Source organism: Sus scrofa, chromosome 12 (genome assembly GCF_000003025.6).
Source record: "Sus scrofa isolate TJ Tabasco breed Duroc chromosome 12, Sscrofa11.1, whole genome shotgun sequence".
NCBI lineage: Eukaryota > Metazoa > Chordata > Mammalia > Artiodactyla > Suidae > Sus > Sus scrofa.
In genome coordinates this window covers 53999788-54024087 of record NC_010454.4, presented here as the reverse complement: position 1 = coordinate 54024087, position 24300 = coordinate 53999788, and the positions used below count along the sequence as shown (strand labels likewise).

At 49.9% G+C, this 24300-nt stretch overlaps 1 protein-coding gene across 1 annotated transcript in view; it reads left to right on the top strand.

Annotated features, from left to right (window-relative positions):
- PIK3R5 (phosphoinositide-3-kinase regulatory subunit 5) overlaps positions 1-24300 on the top strand; it is a gene marked incomplete at its 5' end in the record, with an annotated part of 67722 nt that overhangs the window by 22840 nt on the left and 20582 nt on the right. Inside the window, 4 exon segments of the mRNA NM_213851.1 lie at positions 14018-14133; positions 15543-15643; positions 18079-18147; positions 19238-19376. Coding sequence (NP_999016.1) covers positions 14031-14133; positions 15543-15643; positions 18079-18147; positions 19238-19376 — 412 coding nt within the window.

Sequence of the window (24300 nt, the reverse complement as noted above, 5' to 3'; positions counted from 1 at the left end):
ACTTTGTGAGTTTCACCTTCTCAGTGTCATTCTGCTGATTCTTCCCATGTCACCTCTTCACATGAAAAGCTAGGGCTAGGACTCTAAGCTCCTCACTTTCTCGCTGCACAGTTTCTGGCCTCAAGGAGCACCCTACTCTCTTTGAACCCCCACATCGAGAGCGGCAGCCAAGCCCCCTCTCTCTCCATTGGTTCAAAATGGGCAATAATTTGGAACAAACAAAACTCTTCCCCCTTCAAAACTGTCCTCTTCCCAAACTTCCCCATCTCAGCGAGAACGTGACCCCCCCCCCAATGTCATGGACGGGGCAATCAGAAAGGGATCAAATATACAAAAAGTGTGCACATCCACTTGGGAGGCTAAGCTTTTATCAGCCGTGTTGCAAGCACCACCTTCCATCCTCAGAGATTCTGGCCTGAGCTGAAACCTGGGTTTCCTTAATCCGTTTCCATCTGATTAAGATAGAATGTCAGTGCCTGACTCCAGCCTGTCAGCATGGGTTTTCTGTTTGCCTTGTGTCCATATGTCTTCCTTTTGTGTGTGTTTCCTGGGTATCGTTGGTAGGAAGCTGGGAAGGATAGCACTGGTGCCTGCTGTCCTAAATGTCTTGGTAAATAGCCTTTTAAGAGTCCGAGGGAATTCTAGACTAGACTGAATGGGACTGTAGACTAGTTTCGTAAAAAGGTATAAAAACAACCCCTGGACAAGTATCAGGAGGAATGTCTGATGCTAGCTCGGTCCACATCCCTTGACAATTTGATTTCTTTTCTTGTTAGAGAAGTTTCTCTCACACGAATAAACCATATTCACGAATGGGATAGAGAGAGAGGGCAGGAGATTTTTCTTATATAATTGGACCAGCGTTGAGAGGGAACAGGAGACTAAAGAAGATGGATAAGCTGGCATCCGAGAGCAATTACCCGCTGGTGGATTAATGGAGAGACGATGGGGTGGGAAATGGTTTTCACTCTAGGAGGGCAGAAAAGACGGTCAGGGGAAAGAGATAATGAATTAGACGGTCTGTCCCAATTGGATCCCAGTGGCAAAGCATCTGGAAGTCTCAGTGCTCCATAAAATCTGCTTTGCCTCAGACTATGAAATCTTCACGCACATCGAACTAACTCCTATAAACTGGAAGTGATGCTGCAGAGAGGGAGCAGCTGTAATGAATGCAATTTGTCACAACCACAATCTTTCCACATCCAAAAAAAAAAAAAAAATCAGAAGACTGCCAGTGCATGTGTAATTGGCCCCTCTGCGTTTCTGCATTTGCACTCTCTTGCTGCTTTATTGCTCTGTGAGTGCTGGCTGGCAAAGGAGACGGGCTCTCAACGTGAAAGGCAGCAGGATTAAACAGTCTCAGTGCCCAGGGGCCCACAGAGTTTGGTTGCTGCCTGGAGTCGATACCTTGGTAAATTCTTCTAGTTTTTCTGTGGTTCCCCATCTTGGCAGTAGTTTCCGTTTGCCCATCCCCGGCTGGGGTACGGCTTCCTTTATGCACACAGAACAGCTCAGTTGCCTCGGTCATGCCAAGAAAGGACACGCCTCACTTAACCAGCTGAGAGAATGCTCTGTGCCTCGTGTCCCCATCTGTAAAATGGGAAAATGGCAATGAGAGTGTCTGCCTGTTACGGAGTCTACGGTTAATTCATAGAAAGCACTGTTGTGCGTGGGCACATGGCAAGCCCTCAATCCGTGTTCCTGCTGCTACTATTATAACTGTACCCAAAGGCACCAGGATGCATCCATTCGCCTTCATTCTTCTTCCAGATGATCTCCTGGGTAGGAGGGAGTCAGATAGACTGGGGGCAAATTCTGCCTCTGCTACTTGCTAGTCCTATGACTTTGGGCAGGTCTGTTAGCCCCCAGGAGCTGGTGGCTGGCCATCCTGGTATGTTCAGAGTTTCATGGGATCGTTCTGAGTAAATGAGATCAGTGCTTCAAGCCCTAAGCACCGTCCCTGGCGCGGAGTCAGGGTCTAACCCGCCTACATGTAGCATCTTTCCCCCTCCCCGCGTCTCTCCTGGCTCTTGACTAGCTTTGTCCTCCTGAGCATCTCTCTGTCCTTTCCTTGGTAAAGAGGAGGCTGAGCAAAGGTGAGAAGCAGGCAAAGGCTTATCTCGGCTCCTTTAGCCGTTCTCCCTGACCTTTATTTATTTATGTATTCTTGCCGCACCAGGGGCACGCGGACGTCCCCGGGCTCGGGATCGCACCCACGCTTCAGCAGCGTCTTCCCTTTTGCACACTTCTGATCCTCTGCGCCCTGCCCTCCGATGCCATCGCCACCAACCTTTTCACATGTCCTCCCTCTCCTGGCCCCAGAGTCGTTCCTCTGCCCCCCCCCCCCCCATGTCACAGGCCCCATGTCACAGGCCCGTTTCTCAGCTAAATGTCCCTTCAGGAATCTTAGCTCTTGAAAAAGAAGCTAGGACCAGGAAGTGAGCCACCCCCACCCCGTGGAGAATGAATCACAGACCATGCGGTTTGAGGCAATCATGTGCAAGAAGGCTTCCCGGGAAGCCTCCAGTTGTGCGGCAGGTGCGAAACCGTGTCCTCAGCCCTTGGGGCGCCTCGAACGCCGAGGGGATAACTTCCGGTGAAGCTGGCGTGAAGCTGGCGTGAAGCTGGCGTGAAGCTGGCGTAGGAGAGAACGTGAGCTTTGGGAACCGGCCAACTTTGGATGTGCTTCCAGCTCAGGCCGTAGGAACTGTGGCCACAGGACTTGGGCCAAATCCATGACTCACCCTCGCTGAACTGCAGGAAGCGGGGTGTCCGGGGGGTGCTTATGATCATTAAGCTGGACAGTCAAGTGGAAGCACCCAGCACGGGTACCTGACATGGAACAGCTGCTTCCCGCCTGTTCCCTAGGCTGAAACTCAGAGAGCCTTGGCTTTCCTATGTCACATCACAAAGATGTCAATTAATTCTTCTTTTTCCCCTCTCTTGAAAAGTTGAGGCAAAATGCATATGGCTTTGTTTTTAATTGTACCGTCCAGTTGTGTTAAGTTTTCTCACATTGATGTGCAGCTAACCTACAGGACTCTTTTCTCCTTGTAAAACTAAAACTCTATACTCGTGGAACAACTCCTCCCCCAACACCTGGTGACCACCATTCAGCTTTCTGTCTCTATGAATTTCACTACTCCAGGGACCTCACAGAGGTGGAATCAACAGTATTAGTCTTTTTCAGCGGTTGGTCTATTTCACTTCGCATAATGTCCTCAAGATCCAGCCATGCTGGAGCCTGTGACAGGACTTCCTTCCTTTTTAGGGGATCAGAGCCCATTGTATGTAAAGACCCCTTTTTATTTACCCATTTATCTGTCTGTCCGTGTAGCCATTCATACATACAATGGGCTATCCTGCATTTCGGCTGTTGTGACTAATGCTGCAGTGAACACAGGGGGACACGCATATGTTCAGGTCTCTGCTTTCAGTTCTTTTGGGTATATGCCAAGAAGTGGAGTTGCTGGGTCATATGCTGATTCTATTTTTAATGTTTCAAGGAATCACTGTGCTGTTTTCCATAGTGGCTGCCCCCTTTACCTTCCCACCGGCAGGGCACAAAAGTCCCAGTTTCTCCACATCCTCCTAACACTTAGTTTTTTTTTATTTTGTTTTTTCCCAATAACCATACCAATGGGTATGCAGTGGTGTCTCATCGTGGTTTTTATTTGAATTTCCCTAATGATTAGTGATGTTGAGCATCCTTTTATGTGCTTATTGGCCAGTGGTATATCTTCTTTGGAGAAATATTTATTTGAGCCCTTTGTCCATTTTTTATTATTTTTTTTGTATCTGATGTGCAGATATTTTCTCCCTTTTTGTAAGTTGCCCTTTCACTCTGTTAATTTTTTCCTTTGATGTACAGTTTTAAATTTTGATGTTGTCGAGTTTATCTCTCTTTTTTCTTTTTTTTTCTTTTGTTGCTTGTGCTTTGGTGTCTTTTCCAAGAAATCATTGACAGATCTAATGTGCTGAAGCTTTCTTCCTGTTTTCTTCTGAGTTTTGTAGTTTAGGCTCTTTCCAGTTAGGTCTCTGAATCATTTTGAATTGATTCTTTATGCCCTTAATCTTCCTATCTAGACAGGGTGTGCATTTCCATTTATTGTCTTCTTTTGTGTCCCTCAGAAGTCTTATTTCATCAAAATCCTGTGTGTTTTAGAAGTTTATTTTCTGTCATTTTAGTCTTTTTGTTGCATAGACGTGGGTCTTTTTTTCCGGCACAATTCTGTTCTTCATTTGTTTGATGAATGATATTAATTTCTATTTTAATTTGACCCAGTCACCTTGCCTAGTGCTCTTTCTTGTGAGAGCCATTTTTCGGTTGATTATGTTGGCTTTCTATAAACATTTGGAGGGTGAAAAAATTATAACTCGTGCACTTCCATAATCAGCAAAGCTACAGTTTATATAGTGAGTACCTCACCCACACATTCTTACAGAGGGTACTCGAAATACCCCAGCTGAGCAAGAAATGAATTAAGAATAAAGAACTCATGAGTAGGGATGGCCTGGTATGAAACAAAACAAATCAAACTTAAAGCTACTGTCGAGAAAAAAACCATTATGGTTATTATATGTATTACAAATTTCAAAAATAATCATTTAAGGAATTGTGATGTGCAAACATATTTAATGCAAATATGGATGGGTATTGTAAAAGAAACCATAACGTTATAACACTACGATTAAGAGGCGGCTAAAATCACAGATTCAAAAATAATTTTTAAAAGTATATAGGACATCTATATATAATGGAATACTATCAGCCATAAAAAAGAAAGAATGATACTTGCAGCACAACATGGGTAGAACTAGAGATTATCATACTAAGTGAAGTATGTCCAAATACAAAATGATATCCCTTATATGTGGGATCTAAAATATGACACAGGAGTTCCTGCTGTGGTGCAAAGGGAACGGCACCCTCTCTGCAGCACCAGGCGGCCGGTTTGATCCCCAGTACAGTGCGTTAAATGACAGGCCACAGAGCAGCCACAAAAAAAAAAAAAAAAGAGAGAGAGAGAGAGAGACACACACACACACAAATGAACCTATCTATGAAACAAAGACAGACTCACAGTTACAGAGAACAGACTTGACAAGGGGGAGAAGCGGGGGTGGGGGGGATGGACTGGGAGTTTAGGGTTAGCAGATGCGAACTGTTACACATGAATGGATAAACAACAAAGTCCTGCTCTACAGCACAGGGAAGTGTATTCAATATCCTGAGATAAACCATAATAGAAACCAATATAACGAAGAATGTAGGGGGTTCCCATCATGGCTCAGTGGTAAACGAATCCAACTAGGAACCCTGAGGTTGCAGGTTCGATCCCTGGCCTTGCTCAGTGAGTTAAGGATCCGGCATTGCCATGAGCTATGGTGCAGGTCACAGACGTGGCTCGGATCCCACGTTGCTGTGGCTGTGGTGTAGGCCGGCGGCTACAGCTCCAATTAGACCCCTGGCCTGGGAACCTCCATATGCTGCGGGTGTGGCCCTAGAAAAAGGCAAAAAAAAAAAAAAGTTTATGTATGTATATATAACTGAATCACTTTGCTGTACAGTAGAAATTGCCACGACATTGTAAATCAACTATACTTCAATAAAAAGAAATGTATGTGTTTTAAAATATATAGGACTTCTAGAGCCAGATCATTGCTAATGCATTTTTAAATCTGACTCGAATGAATGTGTTGTTAGGAAACCTAAATTTACAGAGTTGACACGTGAAGTAATCGAATGCCTGAAACTCTGGAAGAAATTTGAAAAAGAATTCTAAAATTAACCGTGAGGAGAGGAGCTGAGGTCACTCACTGCTGGGCACCTGTATCTGATTCCTATCCAAGCCAGAGGATGCCATGACTGTCTGGGGTTCTAGACTCAGATTCTAGTTACAGATTTGCCCCTTTCTCATCTGAGCCAGGCTCTTCATTGCTCAGAGCCTCTATTTTCCTATCTGCAGAATGGGAGAGTCATACTAGCTGGCCTCTAAGGTGCCTTCCCAGTCTTGTAGTCGTGTGTTTGTGTGGTGAGGAGGTGGGTGTGTATTTATTTGTAAAACAGAAACCATTACTCTGAATCAAAGTCTTCCAGGGAATGTATTTCTTGGCCTTATCTCAAAGCCACCTGGAGTTGGGCAGCAGGTTCAATCCTCGGCCCGCCACAGTGGGTTAAGGATCTTGTGTTGCCACAATTGCGGCTCCTATTTGATCTCTGGCCCTTATGCCATAGGGCAGCCAAAGAAAGAAAGAAAGAAAGCACCCTAATAGCTAATCAATAGCATTTATTGAATGCTTATTATGTGCTAGGCACTATTCTAAACATTTTCTGTATTTTAACGCTTAGGCTCAAACTTGAGCTCTCGCGACCCAAGAACACACCTGGCATGCCCTGTCCTTTTAGGGGACAACAATTCAGTGATAGACACAAGTGCATTGGTATCTCATGGTGACATTTGGTCATGGCCTTATCAAGATGTTCCAGAATATATGAACGATACGAACGACTAACTATTGCCATCGAAAGGAAAATTTGCCTCTAAGAGCCTCCAGAGATTCTCAACCCCAGTTTAGGAACGTGGGGTTAGGGGATTTTGAGGCAGCCAGCTCCGCACTGGTCCCCCTCCTAGTAATTAGGAACTGCGACTCTTCATTAAATAGCAGTTTAATCAAGTTCATGAAGGACAGTGAGGCTTTTGAAAACCACCAGGAAAGATAGATAGAGGGTGTGTGAGGCCATGTAACCATAGAAAGGGTTACGTGGTCCCCGATCCCCGTCACCAAGCTTCCCCCTAATGTTAGCAACTTACATGGCGCGGTAGAGCCGTCCAAATTCCAGGAAGAGGGCATTGGTCCAAACCCTTATTTGGATTTTAGCCTCTTTCCCCCAACATCCCCTTTCAGTTCCAAAATCCAGCCCAGGACCCACATTGCATTGCGTCGTTTTTGTCTCCTTCATCTCTTCCAGGCTTTGACAGTTCCTCGGTCTTGCCTTGTACTTTACGACTTTGGGTCTGGTGAGTTACTTTATAGAATTTTTTTCTCCATTGGGTTTTGAATTATCTCTCATGGGTAGACTGTGTGGTTATGAATATGGGCAAGAATCCCCCAAGAAGTGATGCTACATCCCCCTGGGACCCCGTATCTGGGGACGGATGGTGTCGATGCTCAGTTTGGTCGTGAAGTTGAGGCAGGGCTGGATCTCTTCAGTGGGAAGTCATTGTTTTCTTTTGTAATTGATCCATTTCTTGGGGGAAATACCCTGAGACCGGGTAAATATCTTGTTTCCTCTCAGATGTTCACCTGCAGATTTTAGCATCCATTAGTGTATCTTCCTTGTAAATAATTATTACCATGGTGTTTGTGTGCTGGTCATTTTGTATTTCATTCCTCCCGCGTTTATGAGTTGGAATTCTTTTGTAATGAAGACTTGTCCCTTCTCCTCCATTTTTTCCTTTTAGCTTTATTATTTATGACATTAGTGTAGACGCATGGGCATTTGTTTCATCCTATGAATTGTAATCCAACACTGTTCACTATTTAGCTGTTCGGATTGCCCTGGCTTTGGCTGTCGAGGGCTCCTTTAAGCTGGCTTCCCTGTCCTTTTGACACCCCTCATCCTTTTTCAAGGATTGGCTTGTTTTCTGGCTCTACAAGATGTTCCAGATTTATCTTCTATATTTCCTGCCCAGTCCTAGATTCAGCCACTTCTCTAAGGAGCCCCGGTTCCTTTGATTGGAGAATATTGAGAAACCAAGGTCTGGGTACTAGGGGGGCTCATTGTTTCTAGGCTTCTCGGCAGACGGAGCTAGAAAATTGAGAGGTATATATTAATCCGAGCGTACGCACATCTTTTTTTCACTTCTATATCTATCTACCTGTACCTACATTAAAAACTATGAGTTCAGGAGATGCACTGTGGCACAGTGGGTTAATGATCAGCTTGTTTCTGTGGAGGCGCTGGTTCTGTCCCCAGCCCGGTGTGGTGGGTTAAGAATCTGGTGTTGCTGCAGCAGTGGTGGAGGTTGCAGCTCTGGCTTGGATTCGATCCCTGGCCTGGGAGCTTCCATATGCCACTGGTGCAGGTGGAAAAGAAAAGCAAACAAACCTAAGAGCTTGTACTGATTTCTCCGATTCCACTCCAACCCCCAGGGTAGTTCATTCTAGACGTCTCCCTTTATTTATTTACTTTTTAAAGTTTTTTTTCTTTTTGCCATTTTTGGCTGCTCCCGGGGCATATGGAGGTTCCCAGGCTAGGGGTCGAATCAGAGCTGTAGCCGCCGGCCTAACCCCAGAGCCACAGCAACGCAGAATCCGAGCCGCGTCTGCGACCTACACGACAGCCCACGGCAACGCCCGATCGTTAACCCACTGAGCAAGGCCAGGGATCGAACCTGCAACCTCATGGTTCCTAGTCTGATTCATTAACCACTGAGCCACGACGGGAACTCCCCGTCTCCCTTTCCTTATCTGTAACTTCTCTCTCCATCAGTAAGAAACCCGCTCTCATTATCCGAGGTTTGTTCGCTTATTTGTTCACTCCTGGCATAGCTATGAAGAAATTTCGGGGGGGGTTAACCCCCATCCTCATGAGAAACAGGTTTAGTAACTAGAACATCGTATTTGTATACGGTTCTTTTGGTCTAGGGCCTTACAGTATCCAATCAAAATACTATTTTCCAAAGTTACTCAACGTAGCTCTTGCGTTCCCCTTTTCTTTTCGTGTGGTCATGTGAGTCATTTCTAGTACAGTTAGGTTGATTTGTTATTGTTTGTGTCCCATTTTTGTCCCCTCCCCCCATATCCCGAAGTTTCTTTGATTGAGGGCATGTAAAAGGATTGCTGTGGTGTCCAGGAGTCAAAGCCTTGTCTGAGGTCTCCCCAGAGAAGCGTAGCTCCTCCTTAACTGCCATCTCACGCCCTCCTCCTTCAGCCCCTCTCTCACCCCCATTCTCTTTGGTTTCCGGTGTATCTACATTGGAAATGAACGATTTTTTGTTTTATATTGATTTATTTATATGTTAGGGCCGCACCCGCGGCATATGGAAGTTGCAGGCTAGGGGTCGAATGGGAGCTGCAGCCACAGCAATGCAGGATCCAAGCCGCATCTGCAGCTTCCACCACAGCCACAGCAACGCCAAATCTACTGAGCCCTCATGGGAGTGGCCACAGCTTTAAATTAGTTTGCAGAAGAAATTCTGCCTTCCTAGGAGTCACGAGGACGAGCGTGGTGACAGGGTGCGGGGGTGTCAAGCCGAAGAGGACCTTGGGAAGGAAGGGAAGGAGGCGGGGCCAGGACTGAAGTGGGCGGGGTCATCGCAGGACCACATGCCTTGATGCTTCTTACGTCCATCTGTGGGGCTGAGTCTTCAAAGCATGGGCCTGGAATAGTCCAGAACACCAGGGAAGCAGTGCGGGGTGTGGCCAGAGCCTGGGGACCCTGCTTCTCTCCCTAGAAGGGATGGCCCCCCCAATTCTGTCCTTCTGCGATGGGGAGCCCTCCCAAGAAAAGAAGCTGCCTTCCCTGCCCCGGGTAGAGCATCCGGGTGTGAATCCAGGCAGACCCTGCCCCTCTGACTAGTCCTGAGGTCACTAGTCAAGAGGAGAGATGACCCCTGTCTCGCATCATGAGGTCACGTCAACATGTGAAGAGGCCCGCTGCCCCCCACCCCCACTCCGGCTCCAGGCCTCAGTGTTTAGGGTCCTCAGTGCTAAAGGACTCATCCTTACTGGCTCAAAAGAGGAACTTGGAGGTGACAGCAGGCCCTGCTGTTGAATGTTTCAACACCACCTCCTGTGAGTGGCAGGGGGGTGTGTGTGTGTAGGGGGGGAGCATTCCTATTCCGGGCAGCCGCTGGAATTTCGCAACTCGAGCTGCTCTTACTGAGGTGCCAGGGTGGGTGGGAGGATGATGCCAGGGGAAGCCAGGCCTTGCCGGCCAAGCCTTTGACGAAAGGCATCATCCTTGGGGAAGGAGAGCAGCCACCTCTCCCCCGGTCATCTCCGCGCCCAGAGCCAGTGGGCTTCTGCTGACAAGTCACCAGAACGTAGAACCACTCGCGACTGACTCATCAAAGGGAAATGAGGGTGCCCGAGGGCCAGGCAGCGAGTCTCGTGTGCTGCATGAATCCCTGTGGAATCAGCTGAGGATCCTCTGCTGGCCGGGCTCGCACCCTCGGCTCCGGGCAAGTCCTGCCTCTGAAGAGCCGGGGCAAGATCTGGATGGCCTCAGGATGTCAGAGAGGCTGGCACACCGGGAACTCTGCCCAGTGCCCTGAGGACAAGGCCCAGACAAGGGAGGAAGCATGGACCCTGAGGCTTGGGGGGTGCTGCCGGGGGGCATTCCGAGCCCCTGTGCAGGTTGCTCGCAGCCACCCCAGGACGCTGCTCTAAGGATAGGGCTGCAGCGGAGGTGATATCGGCTGAGGATGTTCATTTGCATCTGGCCTTTGCATCCACTGCACTGGGTCACAGTGGGGCAGGGTGACTCATTCCTGCCTCGTGACACAGCCAACATGTCTATCGCAGCAGGGACTCGGTGGAGGGACCTTTAAACCTAGTCCGCGGGGTTCAGCCCTCAGTCTGAGCGAAAGAACACCTGAGCCCCCCGAGCCCCCCGGGCCATCACCGGGTCCAGCCTAGAGTGTTGCTGCGGTGAGCTCTTGTCTTCTCTCTGGAGGAGGCTGGGCTGCAGTGGGCAGCTGGTATAGACAGACATGTGGGCTCAAGATTCCCAGCCACAGGGAAGGTAGGTCGCCTAAAGCAAGATCATGTTACAGGTAATTGAGTCGGTATTTGCAGGGGTGGAAACGTGCATTTGTTTTATTTTTCTTCCAATAACTGCATCTGACTGTGCTGAGGGGCAGCGGACTGCAGTGGTCCAGAGCCAGACTCCCTGGGTTGCCACCTCCTAGCTGTGTGACCTTAGGCAAGTTGTTGAACATCTCTGTGCCACAGAGCGCCCATGGCTTCATCCCGCTGGCTCCAGCTTCTCCCACGGGGGGTCGGCCTCTCACTGCTGAGTTTCCTTCACCCTGCTGGGGCCCTCTAGTGAAGAATCAACAAAGCAGAAGTCAGCTTTTCATCCTAGTATCCACCCCCCCACGCCCCCCGATACACACGCAAGGAGCTCATGACTTTGCCTGCCCCAGCAGGCACCTGCCCATGGCCCCTTCTGCTCCACCTCGCAGCCCGCCCGCGGCTCCCAAGTAGCAGGGCAGCCAGTGTGCTGGCTGAAGGGAGAGGGAGCTGTGAGCACAGCGGCAGCCTCCCCTCCTGGCAGGTGTCCGGTCTGAATGAGGGATTCTCTTTAAGCCCCTCTGCCCTTGGCCTTGCGGGGAGAAGGCAGGACCCTTCTCTCTTTCCAGCCCTCTTGGATTGGCTGAGGGAAGGTGGGCAGCCGTGCCAGGTCTGGACGGATCCCTGCCGACAGGCCCCCCCCAGCACAGCTGCTGCCCCTCCCCGGGAGCCACTCTGACTCCTGGCGCCTCAGCAGCAAGGTCTCCGAGCACCTTCTGTGCTTCGAGCTGGGCCTCAGCTGCAGTTTGGGGTTTCACAAGCCCTACGTTAGATCCCGGTCTTTGTATTGCGGCGTGATGCTCCCAGCTCTGCCCCCACCCCAGGCTGCCCTCCTCCTCGCGGGGTCTCAGCGTCTCCTCCCAGCTCCTGCCTAATGGGGAGAAATCAACCTGTGACGACAAAGCCCTGCGGATGCCAACTGAGGCGGCCATTCATGCGCCAGACTCATCCTTTCGAAGGTGCCTGGCGCTCTGGCTCCTCTAGGGGGCGCCAGTCAGCCCTGGGCCCGCAGCGGGCGGCGCTTAAGAGGGTCTTGTACTTGGGCGGCCCGCAGCAAAGACTAGGCGCAGGCCAAGGATTCCTTCCGGGGACACACAGCCGTGCTGGGTGCCCGCGCATCCAGGGAGGAGGGGCCTCAAACCCTAGTGCACGTGGTGTGGCTCAGGGTCAGTCGACTCCCTGCCTGGCCTTCCCGAGGAGTCAGCACACAAAAGGCCCAAAGAGACACGAAAGTTGCCCAGGAAGGGCCCAAGGTCGTCTTTGGACATCTAGGTACCACTCGTGGAAACACACCCAAGATCCGCGGTCCTGGCTGGCGGATGAGAGTGTTTCCGAACTCGGTCCAGCCCCTCAGCTGCGGGAAGATGGGTGACATGGGGGGCTGGTCCGTCCTGGGCCCTGTGCTCCAGGTCTCAGCTCCTGGCAAGCTTGTTCCTGTGTCCAGACCTTGGCACATACTGCCTCCTCTTTCTGGAACATTCTTTCCTCTCACTTCTCTCCTGGCCTCCTCATCCAGCTAAAATGTCCCTTCTGAGAGCCCCCCCCCCCTTCGGCCGCCTCCCAGTGCTATTACTTTCTTCTTGGTGTGTGTCCCCTCTGCCACGACATCTTTCTGTGTTAAGTTGTTCCCATCTCTGCCTCCCGCCACGCGGCACGGCTGCTGGGTTCACTGCTGTGTCCTCAGTGCCTGGCACATAGTAGGGGGGCTGGTAAATCCGCGGAAGGATGAACGCATGCGCGCTGCTCCCCTTGCGCGCGCCCCCAGAGCATCACCGAGGTGAAGAAGTGGGGCTGGGCCGCTCACAGAGGGCTTGTCTCCCTCGGTGCCTGGTTCCTCCCCGGCTGGGGAAGTAGGAGGATTTGCCTACTGGGGCTTCTGTGACTTGCGAGCAGCGTCCACGGCAGGATTTCCTAGCTCTTTGCATGTCATTTGCATGGCTCAGCTCTGCGCTCTCTACTTCTGCTTGTGGTTTCCTGGTCCATCTCCAGGTCCACACAGCTGGACCACGGCCTGCTCAGCTTCCCTCTATGACCTGGCCCGAGCAGCCAGCTTCAGGGTCTGCTTGGATGGGGTGAATGCAGTGAAATTCCTGAGAGAGACAGGGATTGTGGCAGAGACGATAGCGGGAGAGTTCCGTGTCCTGAAAGCTTGCTCAGGGCATCCCTGCGGCATGTAATCTTCCCAACAGCCCTGCGGGGTGAGTACCGTCGTCAGCCCCATTTTACAGACAAGCAAACCGAGGTTCAGAAGAGTCAAAGAAATTGCCCAGTTGCATGACCAGCAAAAACTAGAGTTGAGATTTGGGTCCGGGTCTGTGGCTGCCAAGGGCCAGGCTTATTCACTGTGCTAAACTTCCTGTCCCAGCTTCCCAAGGGACCCAGGAGCCCACACACATCGCTGTGAAGCTGGGCTGGCCCTGCTGCAGGCTCTCCGAATGTGGCCATTGGCACAGTTCCCCATCTGATGCGAAAAGCCCTTCTTAGATCCCCACCTCAGCCTCCAGCCCGCACGCAGCACCCTCCGTGGGGCAAGGGAGGGGTTCTTTGGAAGACCAAGCCAAGCCAGGTCTGTGGATAACTGGCGACTTTGCTAAGCCTCTAAGAAAGCAAAGGAAAATGCCCAAAGTGGAGGTGAGGCAGAAAAGGACCGGGTGCCTGTGGGCTGGGCACCCCGCTGACGGTGTGGCTGGGTGGGGTCCGGGACACATGAAGTGTCCACCCACCCGGACTCAGCCTCCGAGCACCCAGCACACAGAGGGGACTCTCTGGGGCCTTGTCATCAGGACCAGCATCCCTGTCTAGTCCCGGGGGGCTGGGAACTCCAGCCTGGAAACTCAGGAAAAGTCCCCCAAGGGATCCTGATTTTTCCTTTGAGGTCCTCCCGCACAGCACGATGGTCTGGCCCCATCCTGGGCAGCGCCCCCCTCCCCGGGCTCTTGGAGTCACTCGCCACTGGCCAGTGGGGCCCACATCTCTCTGCTCCCCCCGCCCCGGCTTCCCGAGGCCTGTGCTGTTGGGCCTCAGGAGTGCCCTGTCCTGCCGCTCCAAGCAGCCCCTCCAGGAGCCCACGAGCCACTCCAGCCCTGGAGGCAGCTGTCAGCCCCTGGTCCTGTGGCCACAGCAGCCAAGCTGTGGCCCGGCTGGCGGCACTGGGCTTCTTGAGCCTGGGGGTCTCCAGGCTGACCAGCATCTGTCCCGCCTCCCCCGCTTGCAGGCGATGACTCAGGATGCAGCCAGGGGCCACGACGTGCACGGAGGACCGCATCCAGCACGCCCTGGAGCGCTGCTTGCACGGGCTCAGCCTCAGCCGCCGCTCCACCTCCTGGTCAGGTAGGTCTGAGGGAGCCGGGGTGGCGCAGCTGGGACCCCAGGAAGCCTCAGGGGCTGCATCGAGCACCAGACCAGGAAGTGGCAGGTCCTGGTTCCAACCCTGTCTGTAAAGTGGGAATAATGACAGCAGGAATCACCTTCCCCAGGGGAGAATGAGCGACTCAGTGGAGGCAATTTGCGAAAGGCCTGGCACCATGGAGGCACACAAGAGGGGTCAATCAGTGACAACTTTCTTCCTTGTGGCCTCCTACCCAGCTTTTTTTTTTTTTTGTCTTTTTGCCATTTCTTGGACCGCTCCCGCGGCATATGGAGGTTCCCAGGCCAGGGGTCCAATCGGAGCTGTAGCTGCCGGCCTACACCACAGCCACAGCAACTCAGGATCCAAGCCACGTCTGCGATCTACACCACAGCTCACGGCAAAGCTGGATCCTTAACCCACGGAGCAAGGCCAGGGATCGAACCCGCAACCTCGTGATTCCTAGTCGATTCGTTAACCCCCTGCGCCACGACAGGAACTCCTACCCAGCTTTTAAAAGACTAAGCTTCTAGAATTGAGAGGCCATCCTTAAGTCAAAGCATACAAAAATACCTGATTTTTGCAAATTTTACAAAAACCTGTGACTGAAGGAACACATTGCTGGGGACCTTCAAGACCTTGGGAGGATCTGCTGCACATCCAGGGGCCACTTCTGCCCCCGTGGCCATCACTCCCCACCCCCACGCCCACACCTCTGTGACCGCCCCTTTAAAGGGGGGGATTTACCCTTGCGGACTGCAGGGAAGCAGAAATTGACAAAATAAGAAAGTCTGGGGAAGTTACAGGGTGTCAAAGTGCTCATCAGAGTTTTCGAAATATAAATGAATGGCGCTTCCCCTTCCCAGGTACCCCTGGCCAGGCAGTCCTGGGAGATCCCTGGCTGTCGCAGACTCCGCCTCGCATCCTGAGCTGGAGTTTCCCGGGGCCCCTTTCATCCTGCCAGCCACCTCTACTTCTGTCCCTCTCCCTGCCACTTGGAGATTCCCCCCCAGAGGCCCCAGGCAGCAGAATCATGGCTATTCCTCTAAGGGGGATCCCAGCCCCTCTCTGCATTTTCAGAGCCTGTGGATGTTAGGTCCTGATGGGGTGGGATGGAGTTGAGCATGTTGATCCAGAATTTTCTGAGATTCTTACTTTAGCATAATTTTCTTTTTTATTGAGCCACCGTTGCGACATGCTGGATCCTTGACCCGCTGTGTTGGGCTGTGCATCAAATCCGCATTCCCGCACTCCCAAAACACTGCCGATCCTGTCTCACCACAGCGGGAACTCCTGAGACTCTTACTTTCGAAGGGAATGCCCAAATGCAGCCCCAGGAATTCCCACTGCCCTCCAAACACCAATGACCCCTGGCCTCTTTCTCCCTTTCCAGCTGGGCTGTGTCTAAACTGTTGGAGCCTGCAGGAGCTGGTCAGCAGGGATCCGGGCCACTTCCTTATCCTCCTGGAGCAGATCCTGCAGAAAACCCGAGAGGTAAGGGCCGGACAGGGCTCGAAGGGTGGTGCTGGGATCAGCCTCATTGAGTTAAGAAGAAACAGATCCCCGCAGAGTGTCACTTCTGAGGTCCCTGGGCCACAGAGGGGCTTGGTGAAGGCGCTGGAAGCCTGTGAGTTCTCTGCTTCAGCGCTGCTTGTGGATGGAGGGTGGCATGTGGAGGTTCCCAAGGAGCCAGCATGTCGCAGCTGTGGCTCGGATCTAGGGGTGGAATTGGAGCTGCAGCTGCCAGCCTACACCACAGCAACTCAGGGTCCAAGCCGCATCTGTGACCTACACCACAGCTCATGGCAACGCCGGCTCCTTAACCCACTGATCGAGGCCAGGGATCCAACTCATGTCCTTGTCCTCATGAATGCTGGTCGGGTTCATTACCACTAAGCCGCAACGGGAACTCTGAGATACGGGCCTTTCAATAAGAACCTGTGATAAGTAAGCCAGGCTCCTGAGTTAAAGCTGCTTCTTAAGACAGATGTTGCTTGGAAGTCAAGGTATTGGCTGGAATGGTAGAGAAAGGCCGACTGAATTCCTTTCCTCAAAAAGATCCATAAGGACAAAGACACGAGAGAAAACGGGCTGGAGAAAACTAACAGTTCAGTAAGTAGGCTGTTGTGACTCTTTAAAAAGAGTGTGTTTGGAGTTCCCTAAACCCAGCAGGTGACGGATCTGACGTTATCACTGCGCGGCTCAGGTCACTGCTGTGACATAGGTTTGATCCCTGGCCTGGGAACTTCCAAATGCTGTGGACGTGCTGCTCCCCCCCCAAAAAAGAGCAAAGAAAGAAAAAAGAAAAAAAGAGATGATTCACAAAAGAAGAAATAGAACTTGTAAACACTATGGAAAACATTGCCTCAGTCATAATAAAATAAATGCAAATGAAAACCATGATGGCACAGCGTTTGCCTAGCAAATTTGCGAAAACATTATAATAACCAGTAGAAGCAAGAGTGTGGTGAAACTGATACTTTCACATATACAAGGTATTATAAATGGCGAAATTCTTTTGGAAAAGCAGTTTGGCAGTACGTTTCAAGGACCGTAAATATGTTTATAGCCTTTGGTCCATTAATTCCACTACTTGGGTTCTATCCTAGATAAATAATCCACATTGTGGAAAAAGGAGTGTACCCAAAAGTTTTCACTGCACAAGTACTTAAAATAAAAATAATCCAAAGTGTCTAAAATAAAGCTAATAACTTATGGAGATCTACCAGAAAGAGCATTATACAGCTCATAAAAAATGATGGATATTCTCCAAGGGTAGAAACACAATTTAAGATATTAAAAAAATTGCATCAGTAAAATTTATTAAATGGTTTAGGGAAAATTGATGAAATATTTCAAAACATAGGGAGAGTCCCAATCACATTACTCAGCAGATGAAAGTGTAGATGGGTTAAAGATTTAAATTTAAGAAAATGAAGCTTCCAAGAAAAGAAGAGACTATATAGGAATATTTACATCATTTTTGCATGCAAAAGCAAAAATCCATAAAGGAAAAAGCTAACACTAGTCATTCAGGTACACCCAGAAATCCGTAAAATTGAAACAGCAACACCAAAGCTGGAAAACATAGGAGTTCCCATTGTGGCGTGGCGGAAATGAATCTGACTAGGACCCATGAGGTGGTGGGTTCCATCCCTGGCCTCGCTCAGTGGGTTAAGGATCCCGCGTGGCCTTGAGCTGTGGTGTGGGTCATTGACGTGGCTTGGATCTGGCCTTGTTGTGGCTGTGGCTGTGGCAAAGGCCGGCGGCTGTAGCTCCGATTAGACCCCTCGCCCGGGAACCTCCATATGCCGTGGGTGCAGCCCTGAAAAAAAGCAAAAAAAACCTCCAAAAAACTGGAAACCATATTTACAACACAAATAATAGATAAAAGTATAGCTAGGAAGGGGGAAGATGTGGTTTTAGACATGATGTAGCAAAAGAGAAACCCATTTATAATATGACAGGTAAAAGACATTAAGCCTGAACACACGTATCCGATGATTACAACTTTGCGGAGCAAAATGCACAGAGAAATGGCGTGAGGAGGAATATACGTTAAAACAGGACTTGTGGCTGCGTTTGGAAGGGGGTATTGTGGGTTTTTTAAACTTCTGTTTTTCTACAGTTTTTGTCCGGTGATTACGTTACTTTTCACTTAAAAAAGGAAAGGAAAAGGGAGTTTCCAGGTGGTCGGATGGTTAGGATTCAGTGCTTGCACCGCTGTGGCCCCGGGTTCAATCCCTGGTCTGGGAACTGAAATCCCACATCAAGCTGCTGTGTGCTATGACCAAGGAAGGGAGGGAGGAAGGGGGGGAGCAAGGGATGGATGGAGGGAGGAAAGAAAGGCCAAAAAGGAACAGAGAGGAAGCTCTGCTGTGTAGTGCACGCTGTGAGTGAGCCTCACCCCTCTCCTGTCCTTGCCGCAGGTCCAAGAGAAGGGCACCTATGACCTCCTCGCGCCCCTGGCCCTGCTCTTCTATTCTACTGTCCTCTGTGTAAGTTCCAGCGCGGGCCCGGCTGGGGATGGCGGGTCCAGAGGGAAGGACAGCCCCCGTGAAGGGGACGTAGCCTGCACAGCTCTGCCCGTAAACACACGGGCAGAAACTGTCCCCAGCGACACTGGACATGGGTGTCAACCCTCCGATGGCTTCAGATGAGCCGTTTGAGAGGCGCCCATGAGGACGCCACTGTGCCTGGAGTGTCTGGCGCCCATAGAGGAAATCCGATCACAGCCTGTTCACAGGCCACAAAGGAGAGTCTGCTAAGCGAGTGGATGCCCGCCTCCTTTGGTATCTAGCGGGCAGCTTCGCCCAATGCAGTCACCCCCCCTCCTTCACCAGACTGGTGGCACCAAATGACCGCATGTACCCAGAGTCAATCCACTTCAAAGAATAAAGGTTTGCCTCTTGTGAGGATATTTCAATAAAGGTAGTTTAGGCATCGAAGACCATTCCCCGAGATGAGGGGCAGCAAAGGATCCCATTTAAGATGACCTCAAGGTTGGAGTTCCCGTCGTGGCGCAGTGGTTAACGAATCCGACTAGGAACCATGAGGTCGAGGGTTCGGTCCCTGCCCTTGCTCAGTGGGTTAACGATCTGGCGTTGCCGTGAGCTGTGGTGTAGGTTGCAGACGCGGCTCGGATCCCGCGTTGCTGTGGCTCTGGCGTAGGCCAGTGGCTACAGCTCCGATTGGACCCCTAGCCTGGGAACCTCCATATGCCGCGGGAACGGCCCAAGAAATAGCAACAACAACAACAACAAAAAGACAAAAGACAAAAAAAAAAAAAAAAAAAAAAAAAAGATGACCTCAAGGTGACAGCTTTTCAGAGAGGCGGTCTCATGGATTTGGCACACTCTTGGGTTTGGTTAAAAACAAGGCCCTATGGTAGAGACCTCCTGGGCACCAGTTTGCCCATCTGTAACCCACTTCCTGTCGGTGGCTTTCAATGCTGCCTACCCTCATCCTGCCGCCAGGAAGTGTGTGCCCTTTGTGGAACATTCCAGGAAGGAGCAGGACCTGTTCTGGATTATCAGTGAGCCTTCTCTCACCCAGCCCTCTCTGCTTGCCGCTCCCTCCCCACCCCAGACGCCACACTTCCCGCCAGACTCAGATCTCCTTCTGAAAGCAGCCAGAACCTACCACCGATTCCTGACCTGGCCGGTTCCGTACTGCAGCATCTGCCAGGAACTGCTCACCTTCATCGATGCTGAGCTGAAGGCCCCAGGTAAGTGCGGAGGCAGCCCGCACGTGGGCCAGGGGCCACACGGTCAGGAGGTTTCCAGCTCTTCCGAAACTAGGCTTTGGCCATGGCCCTTCTTGCCCCCCATCCCTCAGCTCACCTCTGCCCTCCACCTGCTTCACAGCCTCGGAGTCCCCTCTTCACGGTGCTGGGTGCATCACAGTTCCTCAGTCGTCAGGTGATAACTCAAGGAGGAATTCTAGGGTAACCTGGGCAAGGGTTCAGGACAAGGAGGCCCCGCCTGTGCCTCTGCTCTGGTTAGCCAAGGGGTCTCCGAGTCTGCGCAGGTCAGACAGAGAAGCCCCCGCAGTGCAGACAGGAGACCCCTGTTCTCTTTACCCCAGGCGCAAGTAGAGGAATGCATGAGTGCCTGGACTCAGTCCTGACCCGGAAGGTGGCTGGTGCTGGGAACAGACAGGTAGCTGGGCCCTGTGACAGGTGTGGACAAGGGCCGGGTACTGCCCACGTTTCGTACGTGGATTCTGAAAAGTAGGAGTTCTTGGGAAACTGCAGGTGTTGTCACAGACATGAAAGTGAAGTCTAACAAAACTATTATAGAGCAAAAAAATAAAAAATAAAAAAGTGTGATTTGCAGAGAGGTGGCCCCACATTGAAGTAATTCATCACATCGGTGGCTCAAAGGAATGAAGTCGCATAAACATCCCAGCAGAGGCTTTTGAAACATTTGATAAAATTCAACATCCACCCCAAATAAAAATATTTAACATTAAAAAAAAGAAATAAAGAATTCCTGATGTTCAAAGCCCCTCTAATATGTGGAAACTATTAATATCTGAAAGGGCCTTTAATAAGGAAAGAGCCCCCTCCCTCCAAAAAAAAGAAGAAGCTTAGCAAATGCCCTGGCCTGGGAGCTCCATATGCTTTGGGGCAGCCAAAAATGAAGTCAATAAATAAATAAGGTAAGAGCCCACAGGGAACCACTGGAAGCATTTGCATTGTTAGGTCAGTCACCTTCCTCTTCATCCTTATAGAGATTTTGCCTATGCAAAGAGACAAAAAAAAAAAAAGGAATATTTCCTCTTCCGGAGAAGTTGACATTTTAATGACGTAGAGATCAAACAATTGCTTTTCTGTCAAGACGAAGAGACGCACCCAAAGAACTGTCAGACTAGTATTCAGGTAGCTAAGAGCTTTCTTATAGAATAGCAGTAACCAGAAAGAAACCATAATGGGGGGAGAAAAACCCAATTTACAATAGCAACAAAAAATATAAAGAAATGTGAAAAACCTACGTACAGAAAACAAAATTTACTGAAGGATAAAGAATTTCAGAGACATGTTGCTGAATTGAATCAATATTGTAATAACATCGAGTGTCATGGAAATTAACGTAACTGCAACCAAATATACCAATAATATCTCCTAAAATTTAACAAGATTAAGTCTATTGCATGGAATAAGTGTTCTATGGTAATATTTATTATGTATGTATTTATGTATTCTTTAAGAAGAATAAGAATGAGATACTTTCCTATTAGGTCTTTAAAAATACTATATGGCTATAGATATTAAAATAGCACATTATTGGAGTTCCTGGCATGGTGCAGTGGAAACAACTCCGACTAGGAACCAGGAAGACGCAGGTTCGATCCCTGGCCTCGTTCAGTGGGTTAAGGAGCCGGCGTTGCCATGAGCTATGGTGCAGGTCGAAGACGCAGCTCAGATCTGGCGTTGCTCTGGCTATGGTGTAGGCCGGCAGCTATAGCTCTGATTAGACCCCTAGCCTGGGAACCTCCATATGCCGCAGGTGCGGCCCTAAAAGGAAAAGAAAAAAAAGTGTGTCATTTAATATCCAGCATAACTGACAGACCCAAAAAAAGGGGTGAAAATTCTCTCCAAAAAATTGAATTCTAGTGCAAACATAAAAATAACTTTCAGATGGATTAACTACTTAAATGTGGAAAACAAAACCATAAAAGTAATAGAATAAAAATAGGTTACAGGAGCCTAGAGTGGAGCCTGGGAACAGATGCCAAACATGTCCACCCAAGGCAAAAATAATAAGAGGCTGACAGATTTGGAAGCATGAAATTAAAGCTTCTCTATGGCAAAACCCACCATAAGTGAAAAGTAAAGGACCAACTAAGAAAAATATTTGCAGCAAAAATTAATATATTCAACCCTTGGAAGATTTCTTTTGAGCTAATTGAAAAAAACGAACAAACACACCATTGGAAGTAGGAACAAAGGATATGACTCAGGCACATCAGAAAAGAACCATAAACAACTGAGCAACACCCCTCAAAATATTCACCCACTAGTAATAAAGAAAATGTAGAACTAGGAGTTCCTGTCATGGCTCAGTGGGTTAAGAACCTGACTAGTATCCATGAGGATTCAGGTTCCATCCCTGGCCTCACTCAGTGGGTTAAGGATCCGGCATTGCTGTGAGCTGTGGTGTAGGTCACAGATGTGGCTTGAATCCTGCATTGCTGTGGCTGTGGTGAAGGCTGACAGCTGTAGCTCCGATTCGACCCCTAGCCTGGGAACCTCCGTATGCCACAGGTGCAGCCCTAAAAAGACCAAAGAAAGAAGGAAGGAAAGAAAGAACAAGTAGTATTAAACAGTGAGAGACTTTTTTTTAATCCCCCATCAAATTGGCAAATCTAAAGAAAGAACAAAAACACCAGGAGTTCCCACTGTGGCACAAAGGGGTCAGCGAGTCTCCACAGAGCCACGACACAGGTGCGATCCCTGGCACGGTGGGTTAAAGGATCCAGCATTGCCGCAGCTGTGGCATAAGTTGCAGCTGTGGCTTGGATCTGATCCTTGGCCAGGAAACTCTATATGTCTGTTGCAATCCTAAATGCTATGCACGTTTTTTTCTTTTAAGTCTGTATATGCTCCAGGCCCTCTTTAGTACTGAGAGTGACTAACTCTCATCGTGTGCATTAAATGCAGGTAGGGCAGAAGTACCAAATCTTATCCCCCAACAATTCATAGACCTTGGAAAGCTCAGGACTGAAGCTTTGTGTGAAAATTCCTTTGGAAGTGTTTATGACTTCCTGCCCCAACAGATCATCTGATTTGTCTGCCCTCAACCCATCAGCTGATCTGTCTTCCTCCAACCAGTTAGTGGATCTGTCTTCCTCCTACCAATCAGCTGTTCTTGTCTTTCCTCAACCAATCAGCTGATCTGTCTTCTTCCAACCAATCAGCTGATCTGTTTGCCTGACCAATCAGCTGATCTGTCTTCTCCCCTCCCAACCAATCAGCTGCCTGTTGTTACAATGATGCTGAACAGGAGCAGGCTAGGGTTGGCCATCCACCAAAGTCTACCTGTTGCATGGGTCTCACCTGGTAGAGACTTGGGTGAGAGAACTGAGAAGTCAGGAAGGCCCTCGGGAGAAGGGCTTGGACTCGGGAAGGTGCACAGGCACATGATGAATAGACATGTCAGCCAACCTAGCTTTCCAAGGCACCCTAAGGGAACAAACCAATGTAATCTCTTTCATTCCCTTCCTCCCTACTGCCGCCACCCCCACCCCAACAAATAGATCAGATCACCTCCGGGCTTCTTGCTAGTGACCAGACAATTCCTTTAACACGAGTGCAAAGCTTTTCTTCCTTTCTCTAATGAGACTGATGGGATTCAAAATTCAAAGCCTAAATGCTACAAAGTTTGGTCGTGATGATCGTTGCACAACTATAAATGGAATACAATTCACTGAGTAATTAAAAAAAAATTCAAAGCCTTTGGCAGGACCTTCAGTCTATATCAACGATCTAAATGACCTTACTCTGAAATGGGTAAGGGAGAGGCGGGATTGAGGGAGGGCTGTCCCCTGCGTTCAGGGAGACCGCTTCCCAATTTAAGTGAAACCAGCTGGCTCTCCTCAGCCGCATGCACGCTATGCCTTGAGATGTTTTTTGTGGGCAGCTGAGCAGGAACCCAGCTCTGAACAACCCAGGGAGCAGATGTGGAGCCCAGGGGCGGGCTGTGGGGAGGCCCAGACTCTGGGACGTGGGTCCTAAACTTGGGGCGGGGGGGCAAGAGCCAGGCAGAGTGGCAAGTGGAGATGGAATGAAGGTCCTGGGACTCAGAGCAGGGAGGACTTCTGGAACCCTAGTCACTGCTCGGGCTTCCCCCCGGACCTTGTCCCTGGGACCATGTGGGACCTCAGGTATGCTGGGGACCAAAGCAGGTGCCTGGAGTGGAATGCTCAGGCCAGGCTGCCCTGGGCTAGGAACGCCTCCTCTTCCAGGGAAAGCAGAACTGAAATAGGAAACCCTTAGAGAGAGTCATTTCTAAACACTTAAAAAAACAGCCCTGATACAAATGTCTGGTGAGCCTGTGTCAAAGATGCCTTCTGGAGTTCCCGTCGTGGCGCAGTGGTTAACGAATCTGACTGGGAACCATGAGGTTTCGGGTTCGATCCCTGCCCTTGTTCAGTGGGTTAAGGATCCAGCGTTACCGTGAGCTGTGGTGTAGGTCGCAGATTCGGCTCGGATCCTGCGTTGCTGTGGCTGTGGCGTAGGCCGGTGGCTACAGCTCCGACTGGACCCCTAGCCTGGGAACCTCCATATACCTCAGGAGCGGCCCAAAAAATGGCAAAAAAAGACAAAAAAAAAAAAAAAAAGATGCCTTCTGCTTGTTACTGAGGCAACCAGCACGGTGGGCGAGCCAGTTTCAAGAAGAGTAGGAGGTGAGTTCCCTGGTGATGCAGTGGGTTAAGGATCCCGTGTTGTCACTGCTGTGGCACAGGTTTGATCCCTGGCCCGGGAACTTCTGCATGCTGACCGCACAGCCCAAAATAATGATAAGAATAATAGCGTATAAGAAACTGAAATGAAGTTCTCATATAAACCACAATAAGATTGCAGAATTAGATTAAGATTAGTTAACTAATCTAATATTTACCCCCCAGTAACTCCAGCTAACATTTAG